At 33.9% G+C, this 25,558-nt stretch overlaps 1 protein-coding gene and 1 pseudogene across 1 annotated transcript; one reads left to right on the forward strand and one right to left on the reverse strand.

The window, feature by feature from the left end:
• LOC125582504 overlaps positions 1 to 23,452 on the forward strand; it is a 28,201-nt pseudogene extending 4,749 nt beyond the window's left edge.
• LOC106382605 (general transcription factor 3C polypeptide 5-like) lies at positions 3,606 to 7,121 on the reverse strand. Its single transcript, XM_048748361.1, has 13 exons — positions 6,969 to 7,121; positions 6,594 to 6,752; positions 6,248 to 6,476; positions 6,058 to 6,147; positions 5,869 to 5,959; positions 5,598 to 5,664; positions 5,462 to 5,504; positions 5,172 to 5,343; positions 4,986 to 5,090; positions 4,725 to 4,791; positions 4,589 to 4,631; positions 4,153 to 4,324; positions 3,606 to 4,071 (listed from the first exon to the last, which is right to left on the reverse strand). Exons 2-13 carry the CDS (start codon positions 6,726 to 6,728, stop codon positions 3,885 to 3,887), a joined length of 1,401 nt encoding a protein of 466 aa, XP_048604318.1. The 5' UTR covers positions 6,729 to 6,752; positions 6,969 to 7,121; the 3' UTR covers positions 3,606 to 3,884.
• Positions 23,453 to 25,558: the final 2,106 nt, after the last annotated feature.

Here is a 25,558-nt window from a genome sequence, read left to right on the forward strand (position 1 = left end):
AACTGCCATAATTTCCATCTGAAGCTTGCAGCTAGCAATAAGAGTGAGCGTACCGTAGTCATCTTTGCTACTGGACTGAAGGTCTCATCATAATCTTCTCCGTACTTCTGAGAGAATCCTCGAGCAACCAACCTTACTTTGTATTGCTTTGTATCTATCAATGCTCCCATCTTCCTTTCTCTTTAGTCGATATACCCATTTACAAGAAACAGGTTTAGCATCCTTTGGTTTCGGAACCAAATCCCATGTTTCATTTTTCATGAGAGCATCAATCTCTTCCTTCATTGCGATCACCCACTCCTGAACTCCTTTTGCTTCTTCATAAGATGATGGCTCATCTTCATCTAGAGGAGCTGCAAAGTAACAAGAGTATGTGGTGACGAACCTTTCATCTCTGAACCGAGCGGGTTTGACAATGTTCCTTTTTGGTCGTTGATTGGCGATAGAACCATGATCATGCTCCTCTTCTTCATCTTGGTCAATGCTCCCCCTTTCACCTTGAGTCTCCTTTTCAAAGCTTTCATTACTACTTGGAACTTGAATAATTTGTTCATCAGTCTTGGAGGAACATGAACCATCATGCTCATCTAAGACTTGATGTGGTCCATAGTAGGATGAAACTTTGTCAAAGACAACATCACGAGACACTGTGTATTTATGTGTCTCTGGATCCATACACCTCCAGCCCTTTCGTTGTTCATCGTAACCGACAAAGATGCACTTCTTTGCCTTTGCTTCCAACTTTGTTCTTTGGGAGTCGAACACATGAACGTAGCAGACCGATCCAAATATCCTTAGATGCTTCACCATCGGCTTCTTCCCGTGAATCATCTCGTAAGGCGACTTCATGTTGTTTGGACTGAGTGGCATCCGGTTGATGACATAGGCTACGCATCTCATGCTTTCTGCCCATAAGGCCTTTGGCAAATTCTTATCATGTAGCCAACTTCTGCACGTCTCAGTTAGATGTCTAATTTTTCTTTCTGCTACTCCATTTTGTTGAGGTGTATACGGACATGTATATTCTCTCTTAATACTATTCTTTTGGCAAAAAGAGAGAAACTCCTTTGACATGAATTCTCCTCCATTATCCGTCCTTAGAGTCTTCAGCTTTCGACCAAACTCTCCTTCCACGGTAACCTTGAATTCTTGAAATCTTTGAAAAACTTCTGATTTTTCCTTCACAAAATATACCCAAGTGTACCGTGAGAAATCATCTACGAACATCAACATGTAGCGAAACCCGGAATAGGAGGATGTTCTTGTTGGACCCATCAAATCACTATGGACCTTCTCCAATGGACCGCTGCACCTTGAGGTTGAATGATCAAATGGAAGTCTATGTGACTTTCCATATTGACAACCTTCACAAATTCTTCCTCCATCTTGAATCTTCAATTTTGGAAGCCCATGAACCAAATCTTTATTCACCATGACCTTAAGCTTGGTCATATTTATATGGCCAAGTCTAGCATGCCAGATGGAAGCATTGTCATTCGTACTCATCTTCTCCACATAGGCGTGTGAGGCCGATAAAACATATAAATCTTTGACGCGTGCTCCAGTGTGCACCACATCCGCCTTTAATTCTTTAATATTCCTTAAGAACTTAACGTCTCTTGGGGCAAATAGAACATAATTACCTGAGTCGACTGCATTTACCACCGAAAGAAGATTCTTCTTTACCCCAGGGACATGGTACACATTCTTGAGGGTGATCGGTTCTTCATCATCTCCTTTAATGACAACAGTCCCTTCTTTCTCAACTCGATGGATTGAATTATCAGCGGTAATAATGGCTTCTTTCCCGTCATGACGTTGAAGACTAGAAAATAACTTCTCATCTCCGGTAATATGATGGCTACAACCTGAGTCTACAATCCAATCATTTCTCAAGTTTTTAGTTGTGGGTGTACATGGATGTGTAGCCTCCACCGTGAAACATTTCCCCCATTCTTCATCTTCCGTATGACTCCACCATATTTGTTTCCTTCAACTTGACTCGACAATCCCTTTTGAAATGCCCAAGCTTTCCACACCGATAGCACTTGAACTTTTTCTTATCCATAGAAGATCCTTCACTTCCATCATTGTGTCTTGAACCTCCATCTTTGTTTTTCGCCTTGAAGCTTTGTTGTCTCCGAGCTACAAAGGCGCTTCCCGAGTCATCATTGATTTTGACTCCTGACATTTGCATGGCTAATGACTCTTGCGAAGCTAACAAATTTTCAAACTCTTCCAAGGAAGGTTGTGTAGCCCATCCTTGAACTGAAGTCACAAACGGTGTATATTCAGGCCGTAGACCTCGAATGATAGACCTCTTCAACCGTGCTTCAGAAATTGACTCCTCCGGATTTAGAGTATTAATCTCAGAGCATAGGTTCTTTACCTTGATAAAAAAAACTCCGAGATTGAAGACTCCCCCTGCTTCGCATTCGCAAGCTCATTCTCTAATAATTGTAGTTTAGCCTCATTCTTCTTGTTGAACAATTGATCTAAAGCTTGCCAAATGGAACTAGCGGAAGTACACCTTGAGACATGCTCAAATATGCTTGAAGATATGGACCTCTTCAAAGCAAACTCCGCCTTGGCATTCTTCCGTGTCCACTCCTTTGTCGCTTCCGGGGTTGCAGCATTTCCCCTTGGTGGTGTTGTGTTGTTACCACCGACGACATCCCATAAGTCCTCACTCACCAGGTATGACTCCATGCATGACTTCCATAATCGGTAGTTAGACTGGTTTAGGATTTCCATTCCCAATCCAACAACACGACCCGTTGATTCCATACTTAGAATAGACCCGAGCTCTCTTTAAAAACCGATCTTGATGAGCACAAGATTAGCTTGGCTCTGATACCATGTAAAGAAAACACCCTTGATAGTGCTTAGCACTAGCCCAAGACCGTAATACCCGAGAACCCGAAAGAAACAAGAAAACTTCCAAGTATGAAGAATAATATGGAAGAACTCTCAAAGAGATTTAGAGAACTTTGAGTAGAACACTCTTTCTTTAAGAAAAACTTTCTTATTATTACTCTTGTTCAACTTCTTGTGTTATTACAAATGAGAAGATGAAGAGGTATTTATAGCCTCCTAAACTCTATTACAAATATCTAGATAGTTCTATTACAACCTCCTTACTTCCTAGATTTTTCTTTATTCTCTAGATTTTTCTACTACAATATCTAGATATTTTTCTATTTGAGGAGGTGATGATAATTTTAGAAAGATTCTAGAATTTAAGCTTAATTTTGGGTTTAGTCCAATAAGAGTTTATTGGTCCATAATTAAGCATAGCCCAAAATCAAGTTTAACTTCAATAGATAGCAGTCAAGTGGTTTCAATCATGAGACAATAAAAAGTCATTTTTCAGGATTGGCCTGGGTTTGTGTTTCACAACAGTTTGAAAGGAAGTGTGCCTGGCAGGCAATCTTGCGACAACTCAGGCCAGAATGCGATGTGTCGAAGATGATGGAAGAAGAACTTCTCGAGAAGATTGTTCGAGTGTTGGAAACACAAAAGGCTTTGATCGTCATTGATGATATATGGAGAGAGAGAAGGAGACTGGGACCTAATCAAGCATGTGTTTCTGCCAAAAAAGGTGATTCTCCTTATGTTACACATACATTATTAACCTTTTCAGTGTTTAAAGAAAATATTACAACTTTTATTTCATTAGACAGAAGATCAAATCTTAGTAATACAACAAAAATATTTAATGTATTTCAGGATGGAAGGTTTTACTTACTTCTCGCAGTGAGGACGTGGCATTACTTGCAGATAAAAAATGTGCCACCTTCAAGCCAGGATGCCTAACTTTTGAAGACAGTTGGGATCTTCTTCAACGGATAACATTTCCTATTCAAGACACAGCTGGTAAGTTTTCAAGAACATCCTACTTGGATTTTTTTTTTCTGTTCTAGTAAATTTAAGAATAAATGACTACAACATATGCAAGACATATGATCTTTCCGAACATTCTTGTACTGATGTGTAGAAAATAAGATTGTTGAAGACATGAAAGAAAGAAAAGGACCACCCGAGAAATAATATGCAGACCGAAGAAGAAACCTGCAGAGAAAGCTCCAGAAAGTTGGTTATTGCAGTACTAAGACAACTAATACACATAAGAAACCCACAGAATCTCTTCACCTGTTTAGCATGTGATGTGTGCATTTAAGACCTTTATCAAGTAGTCGTTGGACTATGGAATCTCTTGTCCACACAGGTCGCTCGTCAAACAGTGCAGACACCGCTACTTGCCATTGCCATTGGTCGGAGCTGGGAACAATGAAGTCTTCCCAGTTTAATACCTTTGGGATCTGTATGAACGCTAAGGACCGATCATAGATATCCAAAATGACATAAAAGCATCAAACGAACATGGCTTCAAACTAGGCTATAATAAGATTGCCATTGGTCGGAGCTGGGAACAATGAAGTCTTCCCAGTTTAATACCTTTGGGATCTGTATGAACGCTAAGGACCGATCATAGATATCCAAAATGACATAAAAGCATCAAACGAACATGGCTTCAAACTAGGCTATAATAAGATTTGGAAGATCACAAAAACAGAGAAAAGGATATCTTTGACACTGAAATCAATTGCAAATACTGGGCCAATATCATCCTGCATCATTAGTAAAAACAATTAGAAAATGGAGAAGTAGTACCACATACAAATTATCATGCCACCATTAACGGCGAAGTAGCAAACACATACCTCACAAAGGTTCTGAGTTGGTGCCTCCTCTTTCTTTTTCGGGCCTGATGTTCCTGGAAGTTTCAGCCTGTGCTCAAACAACAAAAATGAAATTAAAAATAGAACTTCAAACACTTTAATCAACTACGTCTTTCTTCATCGTTCACCTATAACTAACATACTCCTTACTAACATTCACATGAACACAAATAGCTTCACGTGGACATAATTTGTGTTAGCAGGTAAGAATGTAAAAAAACAGTGAAGACAGTGTAATCTTACACCAAGTTGTCTCGCATATCTTTGGGTGCAAAGAACTGCGGCAATAACATCCAGAACCTAAGAAAAGGACCACCCGACAAATAATATGCAGACCGAAGAAGAAACCTGCAGAGAAAGCTCCAAAAAGTTGGTTATTGTAGTACTAAGACAACTAATACACATAAGAAACCCACAGAATCTCTTCACCTGTTTAGCATGTGATGTGTGCATTTAAGACCTTTATCATGTAATCGTTGGACTATGGAATCTCTTGTCCACACAGGTCGCTCGTCAAACAATGCAGACACTGCTACTTGCCATTGCCATTGGTCGGAGCTGGGAACAATGAAGTCTTCCCAGTTTAATACCTTTGGGATCTGTATGAACGCTAAGGACCAATCAAATATATCCAAAATGACAGAAAGCATCAAACAAACATGGCTTCAAACTAGGTAATAATAAGATTTGGAAGATCATAAAAACAGAGAAAAGGATATCTTTGACACTGAAATCAATTGCAAATACTGGGCCAATATCGTCCTGCATCATTAGCAAACCAATCAGAACATGGAGAAGTAGTAACCACATACAAACTAACATGCCACCATTAATGGAGAAGTAGTAATCACACACCTCGCAAAGGTTCTGAGTTGGTGCCTCATCTTTCTTTTTGGGGCCCGATGTTCCTGGAAGTTTCAGCCTGTGCTCAAACAACATAAATGAAATTAAAAATAGAACTTTAAACACTTCGATCAACTATGTTTTTCCTTATCGTTCACATATAACTAACATAGTCCACACTAAACATCCGGTTCATATGAAAACAGATAGCTTCACGTAGACATAATTTGTGTTATAGCAGGTACGAATGTGAAAAAAAACAGTGAAGACAGTGTAAGCTTACACCAAGTTGTCTGGCATATCTTTGGGTGCAAAGAACTGTGGCAATAACATCATTACATCTTCATCAGCCATGTCCATGAGATCATCGTTTCCTGTATAATATTACAGAGTAATTATTTTTAAACTATGCTACACAACCTTGAGATTTGCAATATAATGAAAAAACACCAAATGAACGGATAAGAATCACCTGCAAGCGGCTTCACCTCCATCCATTTCCTCTTCCTCTGATGTGCAACATCCGCGTGAATAGGAATAACATGCTGGTAGTCCACCATGCCTTTACAATAAGAGTGAAAACAATGGGAAACTTTAAGCAAAAGCTCATTCTACAAGACACATTTAGAAGCACATAACAATTTGAAGAGCTAGGTTCCCACCATCGAAGCAATACGATTCAGACACACGAGCTACAATATCAGCACACAGAGCTGGGCAAGCACCGCTAGTGGCAAGAACAGGTTGAGTTTCAGGAACTCTCTTAACATCCTCCTTATAAATTTTCAACAGAAAACCATTACAAGGACGTCTCTCTCCCCAGGCAGGATGTGCATAAGGATCTTCAGGGCGAAAATGCAGCTCAAGCTTGTTTGACGTTGACTCTCTTGCCTTAACCAAAGTGAATACACCAAAAGTTTGATACTAATCAACTTCATATCTTTCTCGAGTAACCAAAGCAAAAATAAACTCAGGAAACGCTACAAGATAAGTTCCTCAAAAGCTTACCGTTGTGATCCCTTGGATTCCTCCAAGAGTCTCTAGGTCTCTGGAGATAGAAGATGGATAACCAGGGTAGTGCACTACAAACGTCTCCTTGCTCGGCAAGTTACCTGATACGGTTCCAGTTTCTATGATTCCCATCGTTTCTCTCCAAATCTCAACTTGCTGGTGATACAACAAACACAAGAGATACACACATACATCAAATTAGCTTATCGATTACTATGCGTTGACTGATGTTCGTACTAAAATCAAGCTCAAATCACAATGAACCTATTGATTCAAACCTAGAGCTGGAACTAGTTCGAAACCATGGACGAGAGAGAGAGCGAGACTATAGTCAAATTACGCAGAGGCTAGACAGAGATGACGATGGTGTACCAGAATTGGCGGTTACGGATCGGAATGGATCTCGAAATTGAGACGGATCAGACGGTTGAACGGAGCGGGAAGTAGTTGGAGAGCGCCGGAAGGAGAAGGAATCGCCGGAGCTTTCTTGCCTCCTGCCTTTGTGGCGAATTGTTAAACGGGGTGACATTTTAGTCTTTACATGTGGATTGGTCGAAATCTGATCTCATGCTGGTTATTCCAGACCGGATTAACCGGTTTGATCATTTTTAGTCTTCTTTCTTTTTTTTTTTTTGTTTGTCAAACAGTCTTCTTTCTAAAAGTCTAATAGTGAGAAAATGAACCAATCAAATGTTTTCTTTTGTATAATCTAAACCTTGATTATTTAATGACTTACAGAAACGAAAAAGAAATTAGAAATCTATAAAACATTAATTATGGCATAACATAATTTTTATAAACTGATAAATGTTTTACTATTTGCTAAATGGTTTACTTTTGAATGCTTATATTTTGATTAGGAAGTTTATTATAATTACCTTTTTTTTGCATTCATGCTCATGGAAAAAGTATATTGATATGCGTGAATATATACTGCATGTACATTTTACCAAAGATATTTTGAACTTTTGCCGAATGTTTATAACTTAACTAGGGGTTGGCCCGCCCTACGGACGGGTGAGTTTACATTAAAATTATTTTATATTAAAATAGTTAATTATATAAAATATTTAAAATTTTAATTTATACTGAAAATAATAAATGTAATCTGTTTTTATTCTAAAACTTTATTGTAAATTTAACTAAGTTTTGTTGGTTTGAGTTGAAAAGACCACTAACAATTTTTTTTCTAGAGAACACAAAATTATTAAATTTAAAATTAGGGAAAATGTAATGCTTCATATTTTTCTATTTTATTTCCATTTTTAATTTTATATAGTTGAATAAAACCAAAAGTAATAAAACTAATATTTTTTTATTTCTAAGAGTATCAGATTTTAATATTATTACAATAACTAATTTTTCACAATAATAAAATAATACATCCATCTCCAAGCTAAATCAATTGAAAATCAAATGTAATATGATAAAATTATAAAATGTTATATTTTAAGTAATATATAAATAGTTTAAATAATTTCGTAAATAATAATTAGTATATATTATGTAATAACGAATGATGTTTTATAATATATGTTTGTTTCAGTTTATATTAGATTTTCAATTTATAATTGAATTTTCTTTAATTTTAGTGTTTTACTAATTATGTTTTGTAAAATATTTTAGCATTTGTTGAACTTAAAAAAAAAAATTGTTGGAAATTTCGCTCGTGCTATTTGAAAATAATTTTATAAATTAATATAAGCATTACATTTCTAACAGAATTTTACTTGAGTTTCATATCCTATCATATCAAATAATTGAAATGTAGTGTAATCATTAATAATCTGGAAATTAAGATGAACCAAACTGCATATAAATGTTTTCTGAAAATTGTTTTTCTTTTCAAAAAATAAAATTTAAAGAAGTAACTAAACTTTTTTATTTGTTTAATTGTTGGCTATATTGAATGAAAATATATATTTCCTATCTAATCAAACATCTCATTTTCAGTTTCCACTTAGTAACAACGATAACATCAAAAAAATTATATATATAATTTAATAATTAAATTGAACAAAACAACATAATAACTTTATATTTCAGCCCAAAACATTGGAAGAATATATCATCGAGCAAACAATTATGCACATCAAAACTGCAGAGCTTCTGTTTTGAAACTTACAATGATTTTTCAATGATTTCGGGAGGTCCATCAGTTTGTTTGTTACTAATTTTGTAAAGCATGAACTTCGTGATAAAAATGAAAAAATGAAAATCTGTAAATTTCTTTTTTTTTTTATTATCATTGCCCGAATTTGATGAAAGGTGCAACCATTAGCATCTGTAAAATCTGTAAAAAGAAAGTGTGATGTTTAGTGTAACCATTAGCAGCGCGTTGAGTCTCTGGAATCAAGGGTATCAGAGATGTTTAATTTTTAAAAATTTTTTGGCATGATGACTTAAACAGTTTCGAGTTGGAACTTTACTTTAGTGGGTTGATCTCAGTTTTTGTTATGACCTACGGATAATACGATGAGGAGACGGAATATTAATGTATGTGTGAGAGGATCAGGGTTGAATAATCTTTTTTTTGTCAGCTGTTTTGAATATTCTTGACCTCTGTAACCAGCCAGTAGTTCGATGACCACAATTTAAAAACATAAGCAAAAATAGAATTCTTGGAGTAGACATAATTTTTTGAAGTTAATAAAATGCAATTACGGCGGGGCATAATAGCTGAGGACACACACATTTGATTCTTGGAATTGAAAATAACATGATAAAGATAACGATATGCTTTGAAAACACAGAGCAAAGTATCTCACAGCTCACTTTTCTCAGTTCCGGAGTATATTTTTTCAGAAAATGAAAATGAAACAGCTTGTAGGAGTAACAATATATTGGTCTATGTAACCAGTTCTACGGTTCAAAATTGTTTAAAAAGAAAGATGCAGAATTCATAGAGAAGAGGAAATACATGTATAAGTTAAAACACTGAGGAAAATAGCTCAAAGTGATACTTATTCGGTTTATGAAAGAATTTAAAAACTGGTTAAGAAAGCAGTTGTGAGATTGAGCGACCTTGTATCTACTCCGATAATCTGAAGCTTAGCCATGGTGTGGCTTCTTCGCAGAGTGCGCACACACTGCCTCGGCCGACTCCGCAGAAGACATGTCAGATGAAATAGGGATGTCACTTGGTTCAGTAACAGTTCCTGAGAGGCTTTCCAACATCACATGGTTACTGGGTCTGTTGCTGTTGTCATGAATACCTCTTTCAACACTTTGAGAAGGGTCTATTGTTACAGCTCCAGCTCCTGGAATATCATGGCCAGGGTTGTTATCACCTCCCTGTGGAGGAGTCAAGTAAATGATTAAGCAGAAGTTTTCGTAAAGAGTTTAACAACATGAAGGGAATAGTTTGGTATGACCCCTGAAAGCGGAGGTTGGCCATAATTCGTTGAGTATTTTGTGTTTCTTCATTGAAAGTGGAAGTAAAATCCATGAACTTACCAAAATATCTGGAATAAAACAAATGGAATTATGGGCCTGTATGAGATGATTATCAAGAATTAATAAGATGGGTTTGGAACGTGGTGAATAAAACAAACCAGCCAACTCGGAATTGGTATTAGCTAATGACATCAACTCCTCGTAACCTTGGGGATGAAGTTTCTGCTCTTAGTGACCTCTTCGAATAGGAGCAAAACAAGGGAGTCCGCAAATATGAAGCTTTGCTTGCTCCTAGTACCATCAAGAATCGTTTTTTTTCTACAGGTGCCAAATAAATAATCAAAACAGACTTTAAGCATAGTTACCTTTCCATCAACCAGTATCAGATCAACTCCCATTAGCTCTCCACTTTTCTTCACATTCCAAGCTTTCCCAGAATCGAAGGAGCCCAACTTACATACACTACTGCGTTTGATTGACATAACACTTGTTTTAAAATGAATTCAATCAGACGTTCACTATACTGCAAATAACATTTCTATGGATTATTAAAAACTGCGAGGATGATTCTTAAGGGATGAAGCCTTACCAATAACTCGGCCGCGGAGTGATAATCGGAAAGTCCTTCTAACGGATAGAAAGTGATGAAGAGGTGAGGCGCTCTGGTGATCCCAATACCTATAATCGAGTGGAGATGATAAACTCAATTTTATTTTTAGGTGAGCTAAGAGATAATTGAAGATCTGGGTAATGTAAAGAGTTTGAAACCAAAGTCGTGGGTGGAAATACTGGTTCGAACCAAAACGCTTGTGTTCATATATAGGCGGAGCTTCAATAGTTTACTTCGGAAAAAGATGAAGCCAATTTAATGCGAGAAAGTGGAAGGTGTGGTGAAAGCGACGTAAATGCTTTGTTTAATGTAGCAGATGATTGATTACTACAGACGTTTTACGAAGGTGGTCTGGAGGCAGTGAAGTCTGAAGAGACGGTGGTTCTCCTCTGCAAGTCAAGGATCGTTAGGGAATAACCCTTGGGCTAGAATGATAAAAGTTTAAGAACCTACTTAGTTTTTCAGTTAACAACATAGGCTCATTCAGAGAGATAACAACGTTTCACTATGTGTGAAGAAATGATTGCCACGTGTTAAAAAAAGCCCCACTCTCCTTGAGGACGTGGAGGAAGGAGGAGAGAGGCAAGATAACTTTATTGTATAAGATACTTAATAATTTCATCTGAAGTGATGTTTTGAAATATAGAACATAAGATGCTTGAACATAAAATTTTTAAACACTTAGCAATGATAATGTATATACATATAAAAAGATAACAAAATAGAGTTTGAAAATGTCCGACCAAAACAAAAAACAAAAAAAAATGATGAAAATGCTTAATATGAATATAGATTTAGTCGTGTATCCATCTACAATACCTAGTGACTCTAATTCTAGTTTTTTTCAGCCATCTACAACACCTTGTCATTAACAAAAATAACAACTTAATATGAATATAGATTTAGTCGTGTATCCTATTAGTGAAAAACTTTGTCGTTAACACATATAACAATTTAATAGATGAATGATAATAGAGACGAGTCAAAGTAGTTTTGTATCTAAACATTATTAAAGATGCAAATATAGAGGTGGGTTAGAGATGCTCTTATGAAAAACAGTTATAGATATGTATAAAAAAAGAGTCGTGATGATATGTATTTACGAAAACAAAAAATAATAAAAATAAATATACACAATATTTTTTAGTAGACATATAGTAAATAAATATTTATATCCACGAAGGCATTCACTTAGTTATAACTAATTAATTATACCATTTTTCTGTGAGATACATAGTTATAACTAATCAATTAAGTTGATGGAAAGCACTATTCCAAAATAAACTAATTAAGAGTTATGCTTAAATTCCAAATTGTTAAATTTATGAAGTTATCGGAATTTATGCATTAATGTTTAGAAAAAGATTGACATGATTTTGAGAATTTATGCATAATGATTAGGAAATACTTCCTTCATTTGTTGAAAATAAAAATAAATTTAGCATATTGTATCTATCAAATTGTATAGTATGAAATGAATTAATAATGTGTAATGTTTTCCATGATCCACATGAAGAAATATAATCGACTAAATTGTGGAAGTTACAATAATCCAATTGTTTGAATTTGATTTTGAGATATGTGTTAAAAGATGTATGTTAACTAATAAGATAACTTAAGGCTATGTGCATACCTTAAAACACATATATATATGGACACTGTATTGTTCATCTTTTATAACATCAAAGTTTGTATATAGAATTGCATATAACAAAATGACTAGAATCACAAAAGAACATGAAAATTAAAGTTTTACTCTAAAAATCAAAGTTGTACATAATGAATAAATAATTGGTGTTGATGTTGATGATTTACAAGAAGAAATATAATCGATTGAAATTGTGAAAGTCATATTCTAATCAAATTGCTTAAATTTTATATTAAGTTTGAATATTTGTATGTTAAAAGATGTCTCTTAACAAATAAAATAACTTTAAGCGACATGCATACCTTACAAACAATTATATTGACATTGTATTGTCTGTCTTCTAATAACATCAAAACTTGTATACAAAATTGCTTATAATAAAATTAACATAAACACAAAAGATATAAAGAATACAACTTTACTCTAAAATCAAAGTTATACATAATAGATAAATAATTGGTATTGATGTTAATGATTCACGAGAAGAAATATAATTAATTTAAATTGTGGAAATTATACATTAATCCAATATTTTGAATTTCATATTAGTTTTCAACCTATATGTGTCAAAAGATGTTTGTTACTAAAAATATAACTAAAAGCTACATTTATACCTTACAAACACCCTTGTATTGATATTTCATTGTCAATTTTCTATAACATCAAAGCTTGTATACAAAATTGCATATAACAAAACAATGCAAGATGCAAATCTGAATGAAGTGTAACTGTGGAAATGACGATAATGACCAGAAACAATGATTACTCATTCTTTTTTTTGAAGACTTTTTGATAGTCATGTGCCTATTTACTTAGTTCCAATTTAAATTTGGTTTAATTTTCATACATGAAACACGTTTTTTATATTCATTGAGATTTTAATGGAACATCAAGCTTTTCTATTAGATAATTTATTGGTTGAAATATGCAAATGGTAAATTGTGTAATTTCAATAGACTAGACCACATGTATCAGATTTTGATGCAACAAGAGTATGAATATGTATATTAAAAAAAATTTAGTATGTGAAAAAAGATTTAATGAAAAAGTATACATGAACCTCTTGGATTATCCAATAGATGTTCATATATCACAATCTCTAACACTTTATGGTTTTGTTAGAGTATTGCTAATACTGTATGTGATATTTAGCAACGGAAACACCAATATGATGTGTGTTTTGATTGAATTCAAAAAGCTTGTGAAAAATATTGATCATTACATTCACCAAAGTACTTATGAAATAAACAAGAATGAATTACATAAGGTTTTTTTATTGACGTACATTTTGGCAACATGGATCGCAACTGACATAACATTCTTATCCAAATAGAAGCTAACATACTATATATTATTCTTTTTTATCATGAGATTTTTCCATTCAAAATCTAAACTAAAACTTAGTACGCAACTTGTACAATCTTTGTTGGTTACACATGAAGGATAATGGTTTTAATGAAGTTCTATCTGTAAAATATAACAATTCTACACAAAAATCTTGATATCATTGCTGATATTGAGTGTGGATGGGCATATCTTCAACGACGGAAATTTGGGTTCAAATCCTTTGTGGAAGATGTGGAAGAAGCAAAAGCAAAGAATATTGATTTTGATGTGTTTCAAATCACTGAGATAGATTCAAATCACTGAGATAGCTTCAAATTTCATGATCTATTGGTTTCAAGGGAGAAAGTTCAGTGTTTTGGATACTACTATTGTTGGTTGCTGGGAGTTTTACTTTGACAAAGATTACCATGTGCCTAATTTTGCGGATGTGATGCGGAATAGCAATTTTGAAAACTTTCACGTCCATGCCTGTCAGAGGATTTGTTGCAACTGTGGAAGAGAATATCTAAAGGTTCATTCCCTACGTAAAACAGTTAATGTCATTTTCAAACTACCACTAAATATTTTTAAGAAAAACGGTACATTTTTGGAAACATTTCAACATGTTTGATCAATCCGTATATAAATTTTGGTTGTTGTATTGTAGCCAAAACATTTTATGTGAATTATATATGTTATCAAGTTTGGAAACATGTAGTTAACCGTATTCGAATATCATTGTTATCCAATAATATATATTGAATAGGTCAATCTTTTTACAAATAAAAAAATTGGATAAGAGTTAATACATTTTTACATTATTTTCCTAACTTCTTATAATGTAATAAAACAAAATCCATTTGCAAAAAGAAAATGGTTTAGAGTGTTGAAAATAAAGAATTTTTTGTTATTTCAAATAATCGCATTGACAAACAACTTATTAGATTATCATTGGAAAACATAAGGAAAAAAATAAAAAAACATAATAATAATTGTTACACATTTTATATTTTTTTGTTCTTAACAATTTTTATTTATTGGAAACAATATAACATAATATACATGCTACATTGTACATAATAATAACTGTTACACGATGAAACTTTGATCAAAATATCGCAGCAACCAACAATCGTCGTATCCAGCACAAATAAGTCTCTCCCTTGAAACCAATGATGCATGAAATCTGAATCGATTTGAGTAATTTGAAATACATCAAAAGTAATGCTTCTAGCTGCTGCTTTCTCCACATCATGTTTGATGTTTTCAAGATCGAGATATTTGAACCCATGTTTCTTTCGATGAGAAGTCTACATCAACAAATGTGAATCGTTTTCGTAAAGCAGTCTCAACACACCATAACTTTGGTGGTTTTTTTCTGGGGGTGTAATCAAGACTTGCAACAACAACCATTGTCACTCTCAATTGATAGTCAAATTCACGTCCAACACAAAAAGAAAGATTGTAAACACAAGATTTATACTTACCATGTCTACTATTGTTTACCCTCTTCGTCTTCTGCTCTTGTTCCAACGGCTGATTATCATCGTCCATTATGTGTTTGTTTGAATAGTTATCAAAAGACAATGTTACTTTTAACTCGAAGAAGACAACAAAATTAGGCTAAGAGAATGCTAGGCTTTTATGGGCTTTTACATACAATTTTTTTTTATAATTTTGTTGTGGATATTGGTTTTTCATAACGAAATATGATAGATGAAAATTTAGTTCAATTTGGAGCAATTATGATTCATTTCTCTTTTCTTGTTTTAACTCATTATGCAAAAATAATAAATTCAATTAGGTAACTTCCCGACACACTAAACAAATATTATTTTCTTGTTTAACACTGGATAACATATTGCAATAAGTTGTTTGACACTATGTAAAACAGAAACAAATCTTTGGAATGAATTTAATAATATTTAGAAAACATAACATATCTAAAAGTGATCTCTATTATTGATCTTAATTAATATTGTTTCTTAAATAAACATCTAACTACCCATTCTGCATTCAAACCTTAGATACATGGTTTTCATTCCGGTATTTGACAGTGTACTCAGCGCATCTGCATTTTCAAACCAAATAACCTTCTGATGAAAATGAACCGAAAGCTACTCTGGAATTTCATCAAACCTAAGAAATATTTTATTCATATGTTGAAAAAAAAAATTAGCATATTGTGTCTATCAAATTATATAGTATGAAATAAATAAATAATATTTATTGATGTTGATGATCCACGGTAAGAAATATAATCGATTGAAATTGTGAAATTATACACTTATCCATGTGTTTGAATTTCATATTAACTTTTGACTTATGTGTGTGAAAGATATTTGTTAACTAATAAATAACTAAAAGCTATTGTATACTTTATAGACACATATATCGACATTGTATTGTATCTCTTCTATAACATCAAAGCTTGAATACATAATTGCATATAATAATAATGACCAGAAACACAAGAGACATGAAAAATAAAACTTTACTCTAAAAATCAAAGTTTGTACACATAATGGTTAATTAATGATGATACAGAAAGAAATATAATCAATTGAAACTGTGGAAGACATACAATTATCCATTTACTTAAATCTCATATAAGGTTTGGACGTATGGATGTAAAAAGATGTTGACTAATAAGATAACTAAAAACTCATGTATACCTTATAAACACCTATGTATTGACACGACATTGTCCATCATTGAAAGGTCAAACTACACCCTAAGGAACAACTTGTACACTCTTTATTGGTTACATTTGAAGATAATGGTTTTAATGAATATTATATCGCGTATCAACTATACGAGAAATATTAATATCAAAGCTGAGTGTATATATGTATCCAATGATCTATATTGAAGAAAACGGTTGCACGAGGTATATATTTTTCACATTTATTTCATGGCTTCTCATAAGTGTAATGACATAAAAATTCAACTTGCTAAAACTGGTTCAGAGTGTTGAGGAAAAATAATAATTTACTAGTTTAAATACCGTCAAAACCACACTTCATGATTGCATGTAGAATATTAATATTTTTTTTCAAAACTCCATCAACTTCAGCGAGAACTCTCGGATCTTTAGAGGAAGGATAGTGAACCAGTTGATAGAATTCTTCCAGAAACTTGTAATAAGCCTCAATCTTTAACTCCTCCAAGAGCTAATTAGCAGTTTGACGAAGGCTAGTCATGCAATAATAGTCATAAGCATCTGTTGGGGGTTCTCCTTCCTCATGATCACATTTATTCTGTAAGGCAGTATAAAATTTATGTTTCAACATGCAGACACCATTTATCATGGCTTTTATCTCGTCTCTGGTTTTGTTCTGCAAGAAAAAAAAATGTCAACAAAAATATTGTTTACATAAAACTGTTAGCCCGTATATATAAACTTACAGTGTCCTTTGATAACTAATTTATATCACTGCAAACATGAATAGAAAAAAAGAAACAAAAAAGAAAGATGAAAAACTTAATATAAATGTACAAATTTAAACAGTTTTGTTGTTTATAACAATTTGCATTATTCACAACAATAAAGCACAATCTGGCATCTGCATATTGAGATTTAAAATCTTTTATATTTTTTTTGTTTCTCTAAACTATACTACAATTTATATTTGGAATAATTTTTAGAAAATTCAGTATGAAACTATTAAAACTAGAATGACAAAATAAAACAACACGTTTAGTGTACACCAGTTAGAAAAAAGTTTCAACGGGATTATAAAAATTATTTATGAAACCCATAGAGTTTGTTCACATGTTTAGCATGTGATGTGTGCATTTAAGATCTTTATCAAGTAGTCGGTTGGAGAAGGAATCACCTGAGCTCATCCTTGGTGAACTGATTAAAAAGATGCAGTTTGTATGTTTTTGTGTGGGCCGATCGATAACTGATCTCCTGCCTGTTAGTTCAGAACCGGATCAACCGGTTCGATCAATTTTAAACTTCTTTCTAAAAGTGTAATTGCGAAAGAGGAACAAACAAAATGTTTTTTTTCTTGAAAAATCTAACACTATTAAATTAAAGGAAACTAGGTGTTTTGTCCGCACATGCAGACATAATGATGATATTGTTACATTTTTCATATATTATAAGTATTTTTGAAAAATCTCTTTATAAACTACATTCATTAATAATTAATAAATATAATCAATAATTATTTGAGATCACTGAATATTCTCATGTTGAATATACCAATTCAATGTTTTACGTGATTAATATTTTATTATGCATTTTCAGTTTTTTTTTTAAATTTTTAATTTTTTATAACTGAAAAACATTTTTGGATAACTACTCAATATATATATATATATATAAAATATAAATTATCCTTTTTACTTTCTAAAATAAGTTTTCTCTCTAATTTTCATTATTTTAATTTATAATTAGTTATATAATGGAATGAATAAATTTAATTATTTATATTGGTAACCAGTCGTATATAGCTTATGGAATCTCTTGCTGGCTAATTTCATTATTTTAATTTATAATTAGTTATATAATTTAATAAATAAATATAATTATTTATTAATGGTAACCAATCGTATATAGCTTGTGGAATCTACTGATGGCTACATGATAGGATCATGTAAAAAAATTTTGCATTACCATGAAACTTGAGAGTAGTTGATCGTTTTGATTCTTGAATAAACTTATTGGTGTATGTTACGTAGGACAATCTTGCGACAGCTGATCGGGCCAGAATGCGATGTGTCAAAGATGATGGAAGGCGAACTTCTGGAGAAGATTGTTTGAGTGTTGGAAACACAAAAGGCTTTGATCGTCATTGATGATATATGGAGCGAATGAGACTGGGACCTAATCAAGCATGTGTTTCTGCCGAAAAAAGGTGAACTATGTTAAATACGTTAGGTTGTGTTTTAAAAGTCACAATTTGATAAAGAAATATTAAGAAATATGAATGTGTTGAAGGCTGGAAGGTATTACTTACTTCTCGCATTGAGGAAGTGGGATTACATGCAGATAAACAATGTGTCACCTTCAAACCAGAATGCCTAACTTTCGAAGAAAGTTGGGATCTTTTTCAAAGGATAGCATTTCCTATTAAAGACACCGCTGGTAAGTTTTCAAGGGCGGCCTACTTGGATTTTTCTGTTATAGTAATTTAATGAAAAATGACTACAATATTTGCAAGACATATGATTTTTTCGAACATTCGTGTAACTGATGTGCATAATTTAAGATTGAAGAAGACATGAAAGAAATCGGTATGGAGATGATTAGACATTGTGGAGGTTTACCACTCGCAATTAAGGTGTTAGGGGCGTTGTTAGGTAAGAAATACACATTGCATGAGTGAAAAAGGATACGCGAGAATATTAAAACTCGCATCATTAGAGGGACTGCACTACAAGAAAACAGCGGTATTCTGACGGACATTTCGACGGAAAATTAAATCCTCAGAATTTTCCGAGGAATTTCCGAGGAAACCCAAAATTTGGGTTTCCTCGGAATATACCGACGGAATTCCGAGGAAACATCAATCCGTCGGAATATTCCGAGGAAATTCAGAGGAAATATTAATCCGTCGGAATATTCCGAGGAAATTCCGACGAACTAGTGATCGATCGATGCGTTTTTGGACATATACCCATCGATTGATCACATTGTTACGCTTTGGTCCATATTAGTGATCGATCGATGCGTTTTTGGACATAAATCCATCGATCAATCCGTTTATAAAAAAACATTCGAGATTTTGAAACCCCAAACACTAGTTCCTCGGAATTTCCTCGGAATTTTCCGAGGAAATTCCGAGGAACACTTGATATCCTCGATCAATCGATGGGATAATCTAATCGATCGATCACATTGTTACGCTTTGGTCCATCTTAGTGATCGATCGATGCATTTTTGGACATAAATTCATCGATCGATCCGTTTATAAAAAAAACATTCGAGATTTTGAAACCCCAAACACTAGTTCCTCGGAATTTCCTCGGAATATTCAGAGGAAATTCCGAGGAACACTTGATATCCTCGATCGATCGATGGGATAATCTAATCGATCGATCACATTGTTACGCTTTGGTCCATCTTAGTGATCGATCGATGCGTTTTTGGACATATATCCATCGATCGATCCGTTTAAAAAAAAAATTGACGTTTAGAAACCCCAAACACTAGTTCTTCGGAATTTCCTCGGAATATTTCGACAGAATTCCGAGGAAGAAAAGGGTTTCCTCGGAATTTCCTCGGAATATTCCGAGGAAATTCCGAGGAAATAGGGTTTTTAAACCGAAAACAACGTTTTGCGGTTTGAATAACACCTATATAACCCTTATTAAGTGTCTTACGTTCATTATGAAGTCAAAAATTTGTTCCTTACCCTATAATTAACACTTTTCCGATTGTATGAATGAAATCCCACAACATAAAAGAAACACTTATACACTTTAATGAACGGTAAAGGGAATACTTTCAATTCGTTTTGAAATTTGTTATTTCATGGTTTATACTCATCTATACAAAGAATCCTCAATGATATGCATTACAATTGTATAAGAAATGAAATACGGCCAAAAAAGTTGATGTTTTGAAACCCCAAACACTAGTTCCTCGGTATTTCCTCGGAATATTCCGAGGAAATTCCGAGGAACAATATAAATTAATAGAAATACATGCACATGATATTTTTTTCCTCGAATTAATGAAAATATTCCGAGGAAATTCCGACGGATATTTTAGTGGCCGTCGGAATTTCCTCGGAATATTTTCATTTAACCGGGCAAACAAGCCGCCAAATATTTCGCAAAAATTGAAATTGAAAATACTAAGGGAATTCCGACGGAAAATATCCGTCGGACCCAAAGTTTTATAAACTCGAAACGCATCTTCTTCCCCATTTCTCTCTTCTTCCTCTCCGGCGATCTCTCTCTCCTTCCGGTGTTCTCCACCTTTTCTCGCGACGATCTCTCCGGCGAATCCTTTCCATTCCCTTACAAATCATGTAAGGACCCTATCCCACTCTCTTAGGTCCTATTTGTTAGGTTTTTAAATAGATTTGATGATTTTAGAAGTTTTTTGATAGATTTTTGTTAGGGTGATTGGGTAGGATTGTGATTTGTTGTGTAATAGGTTTAGAATTGTGATTTGGTTGTGTTGAATTGATTTAGAACTTTTTTTTATAAATTGTTTAGTATTTTTGTATTTACAAAACGTTTTTTCTATATAAATTCGATTTTATAAAACGTTTTTTGTATATAAAATTCGATTTTTGGATTTACAAAAGATGATTTCATATTTAAAAAAATATTTATATTTATTAAAACTAATTTTGTATTTATAAAACATTTTTTTTTATTTATAAACACTATTTTTTTATTTTTTTATTTATAAAAACTATTTTTAAATATAGAAAACGTTCTTTGTATATAAATTCGATTTTTGGATTTATAAAAGATGATTTCATATTTTAAAATTAATTTTGTATTTATAAAACATTTTTTTGATTTATAAACACTATTTTATTATTTTTTGTATTTATAAAAACTATTTTGTATTTACAAAAAGATGATATCATATTTATAAAAATATTTATATTTATTAAAACTAATTTTGTATTTATAACACATTTTTTTATTTATAAAAACTATTTTATTATTTTTTGTATTTTAAATATGTTTTCTATTTCAATTTTAAACACTATTTATTAACACTATTTTATTATTTTTTGTATTTATAAAAACTAATTTGTATTTATAAAAAGATGATTTCATATTTATAAAAATATTTATATTTATTAAAACTAATTTTGTATTTATAAAACATTTTTTTATTTATAAAAACTATTTTATTATTTTTTGTATTTTAAATATGTTTTCTATTTCAATTTTAATTTTATATTTTCAATTTCAATTTAAAAAAATAAATTTATAATTTTTTTTTTTATTTTGGAAATATTCCGAGGAAGTTTATCCCTCGGAATATTCCGACGACATCTTCCTCGGAATATTCCGAGGAATTTCCGACGAACTTGTGGTCCTCGGAATTTCTTCGGAAATTCATTTCCTCGGAATTCCGTCGGAAATTTCCGAGGGATTTCCGAGGAAAGATGAATTTCCGAGGAGTTATTTCCGAGGACTTTTTTCGTTGGTATGTCGTCGGAATAGCGTTATAGTGCTAGCTCTGAAAATCCATGTAGGCCGCCTTTGAAAATCCATGTAGGCCGCCTTTGAAAATCCATGGATTTCCGAGGACTTTTTTCGTTGGTATGACGATTTTTTCCCTCAGTATGCCGCTGTTTTCTTGTAGTGCTAGCTCTGACGATAGAAATGTCAATTTGAAGGTTTATGATGTTTTGTATCTGAGTTTCGAAGAGCTGCCTGCCTATTTGAAGCAGTGCTTCCTTTACCTTGCTAGTTTTCCAGAAGATTATAAAATAGATGTGGAGAAACTATCCTATTACTGGGCTGCAGAAGGAATGGATTTCGATGGAGCGAGCATTCGAGAGGTTGCAGATGGATACATAGAACAATTGGTGAAGAGAAACATGGTTATTTCTGAAAGAGACGTTAAGACTTTCAGATTAGAAACACTTCAGTTGCATGACATGATGAGAGAAGTTTGTTTACGCAAAGCTGAAGAAGAGAATTTCGTACAAACCATTGACAAATCAACTGCAAATTCGAAATCTCCTTGTAAATCTCGCAGACTTACTGTTGTATGTTCGCCTGAAGAAACTTTTAATGTCGATACGGAGGTGAAGAATCCAAGCCTTAGAACTCTCTTGTTTATCAAGAATTGGGAATTGAAGGCAACAAGTTTATTCTTTACAAGGCATAAGCTGATGAGAGTGTTAGATCTCTCTTTTGCCGAGTTTGAAGGAGGGAAGGTACCCTCTAGCATCGGGGAGCTCATCAACTTGAGATATCTTAGTTTACAGTGGTCAAATGCAACTCAACTGCCTTTTTATATGCGGAATCTGAAGAAGCTTCTCTATTTAAACCTAAATATATATCCATATAGAGTTTACATGCCTAATATATTGAAAGAGATGCGAGAATTGACATTATTGTGTTTGCCTACGAAGTTACATGAAGAGACAAATTTGGAAATGGGAAATCTGGTCAAGCTGGAGACGTTGAAGAATTTCTGCACAGAACATGGACGGGTGACGGATCTACAGGGTATGACACGGATCAGATATCTTTCTATCTATATTACAGACGAGAGGTATACTATGGAAAATCTATCTTCATCTCTCAGTAAACTTTCACACTTGGAGAATCTTACTATAAATAACGAGAAGACGTTTTATACTCCCACGAATGATCATGAAAAAGGATTTGCTTGGGAATTTGTTCATATCAAACCGCTGAAGTTGGAGATATATATGCCAAGGTTACCTGATGCGCAAAAATTTCCTTCTCAACTTACAACCATATCTCTAGGGTGGTGTCGTTTGAAGGAGGACCCAATGCCGATTCTAGAGAAGTTGTTTCACTTGAAAGAGATTACTTTAGGGGGTACATCTTTCTGTGGGAGGAGAATGGATTGCTCAAGGGATGGGTTTCCTCAACTGCAGAATCTAGAATTTAGGGGATTAACGGAGTGGGAAGAGTGGATAGTAGAAGAAGGCTCCATGCCCCTTCTCCATAGTCTCAAAATTGACTCTTGTCCAAAGTTAAAGGAGCTTCCTGATGGGCTGCGATTCATCACTTCTTTGAAGAGTCTGGATTTTGTTGATATGGCAAAGGGATGGGAGAAGAGACTGTCGGAAGGAGGAAAAGATTATTACAAAGTCCAACACATCCTTTCTGTTAAATTCAATTATTATTGATCTCGGCAATGATGAGTCAGACAGCAGCTGAAGGAGACTCTCAGCAATTAAGGACTATCAGGTATTTATCTAGGAATGAACTTCTCGGCAACTTTTTTTGGATTTTCATAAACTACACTTTAGTTAAGACTATTTCTTTAGAATGTCTCTGACTCTCTGATAATATGTTGTCACATACTGGCACACAAGGAGTGGATGACGCGGTGAAGCTGTTCGACAAAGTGTCTAACTGAGGACACTTGATCTCCTGCACTGCTTTGAGTTTGTCTATAGAGATATATTTTGGGAAGTGAAGCTGTTCCACGAAGGCTGACTAAGAGAGGTGAAATATGTTAAGATTCTTATATTAGATTTCTCTTTACATTTTCTTCTATATTTGTTCTTCTCAAGCGACTAGGCTTTTTGAAAATTTCCGTATAGAACTGTGTTGAAACTCTTTGCTTGCCTCTGTATAAAAGATTAATTATGGATTTGATGCCACAGAATCGTTGATCTTACTCGTTGAATGTTTCAGTAAATATTACTATTTGAATTATGAACTCATGAATCCTCCTCTGGTGTTTTAGACATTTTTGTGTTCCCCAAAACATGACAAAGACTGTCTCTCAGACTGTCTCGTAGCAATTTTATTTTATCGTTGAGAGAGTCCCAGAATGTATAACTGACTAGATAACTCTGGAACGCCTTCTTGTTTCAGTTTGTCTTCAACAACACTTAGGCACTTCAATTTCCCAGTCGGCCTCTCTGCTTCATTATCTTCAAGCAAGACCTCTTCTTGTTTCTCAGGCGATCTATCTATAAGTTGCAGAACCGTTTTCAGGCATGCCCAAAGCAATGTATTTGCTGCAGCCAACAAGCATGTAAAGGATGAGCTGAGACTACATATTGTTCCAAGTCCTGAAGTGTTTCTCATCCATCATTCCAATCATCATCATCATCTCCCCACTCATTTGCCTCATTACACGGCAATAGTTCGGCTTTCTTAGCCTTTTAAAATCGCCAGAAGTGCTTCAGCTTGTGAAGCTGTAGTAACAGCAGCAGAGATGTTTCTAAACTTGGAGAAATATACGCCGCAGCGATCTGACATGATTTAAGTGCCATCAGAGTGTTTGTGAGCCTGCTAGAGCCATCAGCTACCTGCTCAGGCAACGCTTGGTTAACTGTAGCTTTAGTCTTTAGGCAATGCTTGGTTAACAATTTAACGTATAAGGACAAAAGGAAACTTACAAGCTTGATGTTTGCAAACCATCGTCATCTTCCATCAGTCCTACAAACATTCAAATTTCGTTTTGTGAAAAATACGGTCTCGCTATCATCCACAAGACCAAGAAAGTCTTGATTTTCGGACCATATTCCAGCAAGTAAATGATCCTGATATGCTGGCTGATACAGAGAACAAAAGTTGGAAGACCATAGCAAGGTTCGCAAAAAGATGAATAATCCACATGCCAAATTTGAAGAAAAACGCAAATGCATTTATAAAGCAAGGGGAGATAACCTGTAAAACTACCACAAGGTTTCTTGTAATCATCATCCTTCCGAAAAAACTGTAACGTGGTTCCCGAAGTGACAGCCACAAACTCTCCTCTTGGTGAGATAAATAACGAAACAGGTTTGTTGTTTTTTTCTCGGATGCTAATAGTTACTCCACTTGTCCTTGAGGTTACTAATACCTTAATACCATCAAAAGGGTAGCACTACAAGAAAACGCTGTGTACTCCGACAAAAAACTTCCGACAACATGAACTGTCACAAAAGTTTCGATGGTGTAGCGAGAATTTACCGAGAAAGGCGAAAATTCATCGGAAAGTCGTCAATATTTTCCGACAAACCCGTTTTCTCAGTATCTTCTCGGAAAATCTTGTCGGAATTTTCCCAGAACCATGCATTCTCGGTAATTATTCGGAAAGCTCGTCGGAAGATGCTTGAAAATTTCCGACAAACCCTTTTCTCAATATATTATCGGAAAAACTTGTCGGGATTTTTCGAGAACCATGCATTCTCGGTAATTTGTAGTAAAACTCGTCGGAAGATGCTTGGATTGTTCCGACAACACATAATCTCATAAAATCCTCGGTAAATTTATCGGAATAATCTCGGATTATACCGACATATGAGCTTTCTCGGTAGTTGGATGAGATATCATCGGAAAATTGACAGT

The sequence above is a fragment of the Brassica napus genome, chromosome C2 (genome assembly GCF_020379485.1).
Source record: "Brassica napus cultivar Da-Ae chromosome C2, Da-Ae, whole genome shotgun sequence".
NCBI classification, from domain to species: domain Eukaryota; kingdom Viridiplantae; phylum Streptophyta; class Magnoliopsida; order Brassicales; family Brassicaceae; genus Brassica; species Brassica napus.

What these genes read in the sequence shown, in the direction of transcription:
- LOC106382605 (XM_048748361.1), bottom strand. Translation starts at nt 6,728, where the DNA reads ATGGGAATCATAGAAACTGGAACCGTATCAGGTAACTTGCCGAGCAAG. An exon ending in CAACTCAGAACCTTTGCGAG is followed by an intron (nt 5,505 to 5,597) that starts GTGTGTGATTAC and finishes CTAATGATGCAG; the next exon opens with GACGATATTGGCCCAGTATT. An exon ending in AATTGATTTCAGTGTCAAAG is followed by an intron (nt 5,344 to 5,461) that starts ATATCCTTTTCT and finishes TAGCGTTCATAC; the next exon opens with AGATCCCAAAGGTATTAAAC.